This window comes from Seriola dumerili, unplaced genomic scaffold (assembly GCF_002260705.1).
Source record: "Seriola dumerili isolate Sdu_G_001 unplaced genomic scaffold, Sdu_1.0 BDQW01000017.1, whole genome shotgun sequence".
Taxonomy (NCBI): Eukaryota; Metazoa; Chordata; class Actinopteri; order Carangiformes; family Carangidae; genus Seriola; species Seriola dumerili.
Window position 1 is genome coordinate 11,860,244 of NW_019174272.1, and position 10,382 is coordinate 11,870,625.

Here is a 10,382-nt window from a genome sequence, read left to right on the forward strand (position 1 = left end):
ACATTGAATGTCAACTACTTCAATAAAAAAACCCCTTTAAGTGATTTGTTTATCCAGGATGAAATAAAAGACCTTTAAATGCAATAAAACCCATTTGAAAATTATAAATTGGACTCAAAAGAAAACATTTTGCTCCAGTTTCCATCACATGCAACTGTGTCTCTGATGAGTGGGAGGCAGAGACCACAGTAGGCCTACATCCCTTTGGGTTTCCTCAGAAAAAAAAAGGAGCAAAAAAAAAAAAGCATAATACTTGATGCAGCTGCATTCCATAGTGGTTACAAGGAGAAAAGCCCAGAGGAACATGTAGGAGAATCCAGTGTCAGCATGCTGCTGTAAAATGACTGGCCCTCATCCATGTCTGCAGGCTATGAGAACAGCAGTCATGAGATGGTCTATGTATGGTGATGTCTCCCTGGATGAACTCCATCAGTAGCTAGGTACAAGCAGCTGCTCATCACAGTTGGGGAAGACTGCTGTCAAGTGAATTTTGGTCATGATGAAGTTTGTAGCGTACTTCATTCTCCTCACCTCCGCAGCTCACGCGGGGCTGCTGAGGAAAAGACAAACGTGTCCGCAGGTTTGCGATGCTTCTCAGTGCCGCGTCCCGCCGCAGGCTTGTTACTACGGACAGGTGAAGGACGGATGCGGCTGCTGCGTGGTGTGCGCGGCCGGTGAGGGTGAAACCTGCGGGAAGCGGAGCGGCCTCTCTTGCGGTGACGGGCTGCGGTGCGACTCTGTCCCGGGGATGGACGGAGGCTTCCGCAGCTCTTGCGTGTGCGTCTCCTCCGGGCCGGTGTGCGGTAGCGATGGCAGGACTTACCCCAGCATCTGCCGCCTGACAGCCGAGAACAGAAGAGCCGAGTTCGGTGAGACCCCCCCGGTCATTTTGATGCAGAGGGGTCGGTGTGATTCAGGTGAGCTGTGGGAGTAACCTTTTATCTCTCTCTCTCTCTCTCTCTCTCTCTCTCTCTCTCTCTCTGCACTAAAGAGAAACCTAAAAGCCCCCTTCAGAAAAAACTAGAATATACAGTGTGCCATGTGGGTAAGAGCTGGGGTTAAAATACTCAATTCATTCATTTTACTGCAATTTTATTCATTACACTTGTAAAACAGGTCCTTGCAGAATGAATCTGCTCTAAGCTTGTGTTTGATAAAAGTAAGAGATAGCCTAAAAAAACTTACTATAATATTTAACATTTCTGCACTTGTATACACACTGTTTTTACTGTAACTGCACACTGCAAAAATGCCCAATATCACCTATAAGTGAAAACCATTTATATTTATTTAGCTTGAAACAAGCACATTTGGCTGCACTGTATAATATCTTTTAAAATAAGACCTGATGTGGAGCCACCATCTTAAAATAAGATCATTATAAGATTAGTGCTGTTCTTGTTTCTACACAGTAAAACTTCACAGAGGTAAAACCTGTGCAGAAGAATCGCACCCAAACAGTCTGAACATACAATGTTTAAGTTGCTAACCATTTAGCCACCAAGCCAACTGACACAGCTGGGCACAGTGTTTACCTATAGTTAAATATCTCAACAACTGTATGGATTGGGGCGAAATATGGCACAGACATTCATGATCCCCTGAGGATGAAAGCTCACTGACTTGTGTTGATCTTGGACTTCTCATCCAGCGCCATCATCAGGTCAAACATTTAAAGTTCAAGTGTTTGTCCAGTACTTGGGTTTATGACTGAACACCTGCAAAACTAACAACGCTCCCTGCTGTTTGTTGTTCTTTATGGTTAGTACTCTGTTAAGCACGCCAACACTTTGGCATCAGTATTTAGCTCAGTGCACCACTGTACGTATGGCCTCACCGGCCTGCTATGGCTGTACACGCTTAGTCTTGTTTATTAACAGTGTACACTGTGAAAATATGTCTATTCATTGACACCTTTGACCAATAATAGTTATTTAAAAGTTGTGCTGTAGATGTAGATATTTGTGGTTCCACCTGAAAGTGGTGTTAGGTTTAATGGTTATTGACACACGACATAGGTTTGTATTGTACTAGATGGTACCTAAAGCATCGAAAGCATTATTGTTCTCACTGGAATTTGTTAAGATGAAGTAAATGAACTCGAACAAACAAAAGCCTAAATCTTGAAATGAGATGTATTGTCCCACACAGTTAAGAATAAACCATCACACAAGCCAAAACATTAAAGACACTTGAAAAAACACTTGAAATAAGGTGTTTTTGTCTTGAAACTTCAGCGCTTGAAATAAGTGTGAAAGCAGACTTGAGATCCTGGAACATGTGTGTCACCTCCTGTCTAACTTAACATAATCCCAAGTAACATATAACTGCTAATTAATGCAAGGCAAGTGACATTTACTTTCATGGTTAAACAGCTCTGCACAGTCACCACTAGAGTTTCTGCAGTACATACAGTTGTTGCCATTAAAGTTAAAATCATTTTTTAAAATTAATTACACATTCCTTTTTCTGGACAGGAACCGTATGTACAACCCAACTCACAGATTTATGCAAAACTCGACAGGATTGTGTTTATCTTTGAAGTGAAAAGAAGTAAGAACAAGCCCTAAAAACAAGCAGTGATTGTGGCATGTACAAAAGTCCGTACTTACCTGATCCCTCCAACAAGCCTCAGCTTGTGTGTCTTGAAGTAGGTCATGGTGGATTTTGAGATCTGCTCTGGATCATTGGATCTGTTTCTTGACTGACTGCAGGGCATTTTGACCCAGAATGATCTGATCTTCAGTGGAATCCGTCCTATGATTCCTGTGCCACTGGCTGATACCCTAAAGAGTAATATTTCTACCCCCATGCTAAACAGTTGGCAAAGGGAGGTTATTGACTTAGTAGTGTGCCCAAACCATAATTACTATTTTTCCATTTATTTTTATAGCTGTTTGCTGCAGGGGTTGTATTTACTTCTTCATTTCCAAAATCAACAAAATATGTTGCAGCAAATTTGACCAGACACATAACTGTAGGAAGCTAACATAATTAGGTTATAGTTATATAAAAATGATGGAGGGAGCCTTATTTTAAAGTGTTATAGATGTTTGTAACTAAAAAAATAAAATAAATAAATGGTTGTAAAAATGAGATGATGAAACATGAAAATGGGAGAATCAGCTCAGTGAACAACAGGCCACAGAGGTGTGAACAGTGGGACAAAGGGCGTGTGTGTGTTTGTGGGTGTGTGTGTGTGTGGGGGGGGGGGGGTTCATTGCTAGTAACTTAACAAACTGATGAAACAGCAGGTACAAATGCTGATGATGGAGAAAACTCAGTAACTAATGAGACATGAGGCTGAACAGTACAGAGAAATGTGGGCTCACTATTTAGCAAGCCCCTTTTTTTAAACAGCTTATAAACAATTAATAAAGTGTTAACACGCTAATTAATAAACTAGTTATAAACCATTCATATAAGGGGAGTGTTATTATAAAGTGGTACCAGTAATTCCTCCATACTTCAGTATAAACACCTGCTTTGATTGAAGTGAAGTCGTCAGTTTCCACAACTGAACATTATTACCAGTATTTGCAGCGTCACCCTAGATTTATCTGATTAGTGTATTTTTCATTTTGAAATTTCTAAAAAACGATTTTTATGAGCAGATGTACGTTTGGAGACCCCACAGCACATTAGGTGACACATCTACTGTAAGTGGCGTTCAGCTGATGGATGATCCACAGTCATACAAGCTGGCATGACCATAGAGTGGAATTGAGAGGATAGTGAAAGTTACTATTTATCCTGCCATTGGGTTGCATACCGTTGATTTGTTAGTGGAGCTCTCTGACAGGCAAAAATACTTGGTGTTCTGCCAAAGTAGCTCTTGGCAATAGACAATGTCATTTGCATTTAAAGCTGTTTCTGCAGAGACAAGTCCATTTATGTAACTTTGTAAACACAGCATCAGTCAGAGAATGTGGTGACTTTCTGGAGAGGGATCACGGGTTTACCGAGAGGGAGCACATGAGGAGAAACTCGGAGATATTAGAAACCGCGATGTCCTGAAGTGACACGGATGCACGACTCCACAGCAGGTTGCATTTTAAATTAATCTCAGAAACACTCAAGCCTCCATGTCAAATTAAAAAAATAAAGCTATCAGTGCAGCAAAGTGGTGGATCGTGGAACATACTGTTCTATAATATAATCTTTGTTTTTATGGAGAGGTTTGTTTTGTGCTTGCATTTACTCCATGATCTCAGTGAAATTAACGTCCATGATAACACGCAGAAGTGCAATGATGTGACACAACCTGACAAATGAGATATAATGTGAGCAATCAAAATGTAGCACAGTCTTGACATATCAGAGGGAAAATGAAAATGACTCTTGAGTTTCTGTAGCATCGATTTCCACATCCAATTAAGCTCATTATAAGTTAATTAAAGATTCATAGCTGCTCTATGAATGTAAAGGCTTAGACTTACAATCAACTTAAAGACAGGAGAAGAGGGCCCAGACAAGCGCACAATAGACGATCTGGTGTGGAATCTCAAGTCATGTCAGATTTTATTCAGCCCTGTATCACACATCAGGGGGTTTAACAGTGTTACAACACCCTCTGACCCTAGTCCCTTGAATTGGACGTGGAAAAACTCCCCAAAAAAACCCTTTAACAGCAACAAATAGAAGAAACCTCAGAGAGGTTCTTCCAAGACAGACAGACACGCAATAGATGTCATTCGACAGAAAAGAGCAACAAAGTAGATTCCCAGTACACGCTATCAGGATGACAACATTATAACTTATAAACATTAATGAAGAATATGAACCAAGGACCTGAGCCACATGACCTCCTCTCTTCCTCATTTAAAACCTTGACCCAGTCTTTCCCAGTCTTAATGTTGTGGCCTCATGCTGGGGAAAAAGTCAGAGTCATCAGGTGTTAATTGTCCAGTAAACCGCTCTTCCAGGAGCGCTCTGTCCTCATCTGATAACGCCTTCCTGAATTTCTCCAACATTGGCTCGTCCATGTGAGCTCCAGCCAGTTCAAACAAATGTTGGCCCATTATTTGTTGAAGTCCCACAATTTATTGATACTTCCCAGGAAATGCCTAAACAGGCACAGTTGTGAATTGCCTCTATCAGGATCCAGTATAAGGATGCATTGGAGCCCAGTCGACCCGTTTCCATCAATCAACAAGTTTTTTACCACAGTGACAGAAAATCGGGACAAATTATTCAGATATAAACTTGAACAATCAAAAGTAAAGTGTCTTTCCGAACCCCAAATTAGCAACCTGACCAAAAACAAACTCTGCCGCTACTCGCCTCCATGACAAATGTTGTGGTCCAAGAAGAAAACTTTACTGTTAAAACTGTCACATAAATTCTGCTTTCCTACTTCCAAGATGAACCAAACCCTGTCCTCCTTCTTCACCTGGCAACCATCTGAGGTGTCCAGTGTAATCAATCCAATACAATGATACTCTGTAATTTCATTAACAGATTTCCTGGAGGTTCTAACTCAGCCAGGCGACGCCACAAAGTCCAGGGTAAAGGCCAATGGCATTTAATCAGTCTTCCCTTCACCGAAATGTCCAAAAGCTTAAATATAAATTGTCCTTCAGTGCAAACCATGACAGGTATTGGTTCTTTTCTTGTTGAAGGGACATCAGACTGAACTTTAGATCCAGTGAGCTACAGATGTCCAAATAGTCTCAAATCATGTCTCATCTCTAGTTGATCTGCCAGAGATGCAATGTGACTGATCGATGCCTATGACTCGCTCCGACACTTTTCTTAACTGGTTCGCCAAAACTTTCAAGAGGGTTTTATGATCAGCACATAACGGACTCACTGGCCTCCTCTTCTTGATTTCACACAAGTCTCCCTTTGTTGGTAGAGGAGTGAGGACCTCTCTCCGACAGAGAGGTGTTCTGTCTCTTATGACCTCTAGCCCTCCTCTAATGTGGACCAAAAGGACCCTCTACTGCTGGAGCTCCGCCATCTTCCATGCTCAGTAGCATCACCCAGTTCTTGCAGTGTCAGTGGAAGCTGCAGCTCTCCATTGTCCTGAGGCAAGTTGTCAAAAAATTGCTGTGATATCAGCAAATCCTCTCTGTCCTCGCTGGCAAAGAGCTTTAGAGAAAAAATCCACAGCTCCTTTTCTAATCTCAGTCGACTCGGTGAGATCACTGCCATCAGCTGATCGAAGACAGACTTGGAGTGCGTGAAAATCGATCGCCTCGATCTCCACTTCATTTCAATATCAGTCTATAGATATTTCATCGATTTTGTGATCACTGTAAGAACATTGAAATTGTATTGATTACTGTTGAATTTCTATTTTTCCAGAGATGTAAACTGAGATTTTGGATTTGGAGACTTTCAGTTTTTCCAAAAAAAAAGAAACATCCTCTGAAGTGGCTATCACAATATTAAAATGCCAATATAATAATAATAATAATAATAATAATAATAATAATAATAATAATAATTACTTTATGTATATAGCACAAAACAGAGTTACAAAGTGCTGTACAAACATAAAAAATAACAAAGCAATAAAAGACAGAGAAGAGAGGCAAAGTGTCAATTAGCAAGGCAAGTATAACAGGAAGAATTGTGTTAAAACAATGAAATCAATAAAGCAGACAAAAGAAAATAAAACCAAAAAGTAAAAGTAAAAACCAAAGATTAAAGCAATGAAACCATGCATTAAAACCTGCTTTAACAAGTGTGTTTTGAGTAGGGTTTTAAACTGAGGCGAAGACTCAGCACGCCTGATCTCCTCGGTCCGGAGCATTCCAAAGTCTGAGGGCTCTGATCCCCTCAGGTTTCGTTCAATTCATAAAGACATTTCCAATTAACAAGCAACGATCAGGAAAGCTTCCCGGACCCAAGAAGCAAGATTTAAATATTTGCTGAAAACAATAAAAATCTGTCCAGTTTCACCAAAGACATGTATTTGTCTCTAGTGTGGGCCCGTGAATACTGTGTAGTGTTACCGCACACATCAGTCAACTCATATGTCTCAAAAATAAGTTTTAAACTCCTTCATAGAGCATTAGTTTCTAAATGATTTCTGTCCAAATCATGAACATTACAATTAAAATCCCCTCCTGCGATTAAATAATCTATTGAACTTGTACAAAATGAAAGTGTGCTTGCTTAGTTGAAGTAGATTTTTCATGTCTGATAATCAGTTGGATTCACCTCGCTCATAGGCTACAACCTCCGCAAACTCAAAAGACACTGCACTTACTGAACTCTTATGACTAATAACAATATCCCTATCCTGTTCTCTCTTCCACTCAGTGTCATAATCAGTATTGCCAATTTTTCCTGAGAAAAAGCAATATCAATGCACTTTGTTTTTAAAAGTTCATGATACACTCCTTTTTTTTTTTAAACATCTCTTGATCCATTAAGATTTAAAGATGAAATTCTGAAACTACTCAGCCAAACATAAGGTCATCACAAAGAAAAAAAAAAAAAAAACATGGAAAACATATTTTTGGCTGCTTGTTACTTCTTTGAAGTGTTATCGATTTGCGCCTTCAACTTCTGCACCAATTTCCTCTCTGGTCTGCAGACTGTCAGCATCTCTCTGTCTCATCAGCCACTTAGCTGAATCAACAAACAACGATCGATTCAGGAAAAAAAAAAGTCAACCACAACACATCCCTTCTTCCTTTAGTTAGCTCCAAAAGAACTGCAGATTTGCTCAAGTCTATAGCCGTTACACTTCTGACCATGAGGAAAAGATGAACCAGTAGAGCCAGGGAAATCCTTTGAATCACTTTCTTGCACCTTTGCCTTCTCCTTTAAAGGCATTTTGTTTGGTTTTGCCCCTTTAGTCTCTTTCCTTGTTTTTCTCTTTGCACTTGAAAACAGTGTCATCATCATCCCGTCTTCTTTTCTCCCCGTTAGTTATTAGCTCATCAATGCTCATTTCCTCCTGCTCCTGCCCAATAGTGGCACACTCCCCGTCCTGCCGCACTTCTGTGCCACGCTTCTGGGCCATTGTCTCCCTCTGCTCCCCTTCACTGTCTGCCTGACTCCCACCTACTGCACCCCCTTCACTCTGAGCAGACTTGACTTGACCCCTCTGGCTTCTATGCCTTTTCTGGACAGCTGCACTTTAGGTTCCTTTCTTACCCACAACCAAAACACTTCATCGCTTCTGTCATTGCAAAATAGTGTAGTCGAAACCATCAACTCTCAATTTCATTACTATATTCAGTTCATCGTTATCCTTAGAATCATGGACACTTGTCTCCTAAACGACACGATTGACAACTGCACTAGGGCATTTTGCTCACCGCTGATAAATGGTTGTAAATTAGACGTTTTTTTTTTGCTGGATTAACAAAGAGAAAACTGTTTACATAAGTGTTTCTCAGAAATACCCTAACAACACCACTCACTTTGTCAGTCAAATCTGCACTGTTAATCCAACCAGTCCTCCAACCTGAACAACCACACAGGTCGTTTTTCTCAACCCTCTGATACAACTCATAGAAGTGTCTCCTGAAATAGTGCCCCTATGGCAGCAGCCGTTCCGGACCTTGGTTGTCATGGTTACAATAATAAACATGCGGACTGTACCGTTAGCGGTGTATCTACCTTTGTCACCATGGTTACTATAATAACAGCCATGGTTTGGTTAGGTTTAGGAAAAGATGGTGATTTGGGTTAAAATAAGGACTACCTCAACATTAGACAATCTTTGTTGTCATGGTTACAATAATAGTAATGTGGTTCACTTTGTTAAACGGTCAGGGATAATAGAAACAACAGAAAACGAATAGTTTTACTTGGGTATCATACTCTCCTGTGTCGTATTCCTGTGTTTTGTTGACCCATCCATCCACCACAACCTCCTGCTGACGTGGACTTTGTCTCTCTTTATACCACGTCACCGCACTTTTCCCTTTGCTCCTGTCATAATTACAGCGACCACTAGATGTTGCCTATCAACAAAACATAACCATGGGTTATAATAACCTGCTGCACAAACCACCTACCTACCACACACCTTTTTACATGGGGACAGTCTCCATAAACTTTCGTATCCAACAACAACCCCCTATCACCAAACTACACTCCTCTGCCGAGTATTCCACGCTGACCGGTAATTTGATACCATGCTAAACCCTCAGACCCATCGTTAACACCAGCCATGATACCAAACCAAGCGCTGGATGCTGCCGCATAAAGCCACGATCAGCCACCACGGGACACCTGGAGTGCTTAAGAAAACTTGTGTGACCAGTGAGACACTGTGAGAGTCACCAGTGAGAATTACACACAAAGCCAAACTTTCAGAGAAGATGCACATCCTCTCACCGACACTCTCCCCACTCCCTCAGCAAACAAACACTATGCGGGAGAGGGAGAGGCACACAGCATGGACGAGTGAAGCAGCGGTTATCAGAAAGTTTACAGTAATCTGGTTGGCAGGGGAGAGTGGAGAGCAGGAGAAATATACTGCTCAAGCTGCGGGCAGAGCGTGCCTGTAATTCAGAACACACTCGTACCAATGGAGGTAGAATACTGCCAGTTTAGAGTGGCGCTCCCGCAGGCGTGCTTCAGGGCACGTGTTTCTTCACGCAACCAAAGTGTCGACCTCTTTGACTGTCAAGTTAGAGGTGCAACTGAATCGAAGAGACTAGAACTGTACACTGTACACTGGTACAATTTTCAGGGTCAGGGTCTGTCGCTACAGTTATAGGAGCCAGGCCACCTGTAATCACTCAACAGGAGCAGTTAAATTTGACGGACCCTTGGGTGTTGAGGTAAATACATCAGCAGCAACATTACAAAGACAGGCTAGTATCACTTCAAATTTGAGAAGGTTGTGATCTGGGAATGGATGCGATGTGTGTGAGTCATATGAAAGTGTAGTTGCTTAGTTAAAGTAGATTTTTCATATCTGGTAATCAGTCGAAGTCACCTCGCTCATAGGCTACAACTTCCTCAAACTCAAAAGACACTGGCAAAGGAAAATAGAGTATCCACTCCTGCACTTACTGTACTTGTATGACTCATAACAATATCCCTATCCCTATCATGCACTACATTTATTTGAAAGCTTTAGTTAAACAAGCAAGATACTGTAAGGACTGTTAGTTCACTGAAGCACACGACTACACTGTACTGGGTTCATTTTCACCCCTGAGAAAAAATCTACCTCCCCAACTGTCATTGTAGAATTCAGACTCTTTTAACTCTTTTAACTCTTGTTAAAAATAACATCCAGTTTGAAGGTTACATTGAAAATAGACTTGTAGATTACGGCAACACCCCCACATTCTTTAGTAGCCAGAGCAACATGGGCGTTGGGATACTCAGATGGGGAAGCTTCATTTAGTGGTAAGAAAACATTTGGTTGTGGTTATGTTTGACATAAACCAATCATATCC

The 10,382-nt window shown here is 41.1% G+C and overlaps 1 protein-coding gene across 1 annotated transcript in view; it reads left to right on the forward strand.

Annotated features, from left to right (window-relative positions):
* Positions 1 to 499: 499 nt before the first annotated feature.
* The window catches only part of LOC111227457 (serine protease HTRA1-like), a 39,950-nt gene continuing 30,067 nt past the window's right edge, over positions 500 to 10,382 (forward strand). The window contains exon 1 of the mRNA XM_022752968.1: positions 500 to 917. Within this exon, the coding sequence (XP_022608689.1) occupies positions 500 to 917 (418 nt within the window). The remainder of the gene's footprint in view (positions 918 to 10,382) is intronic.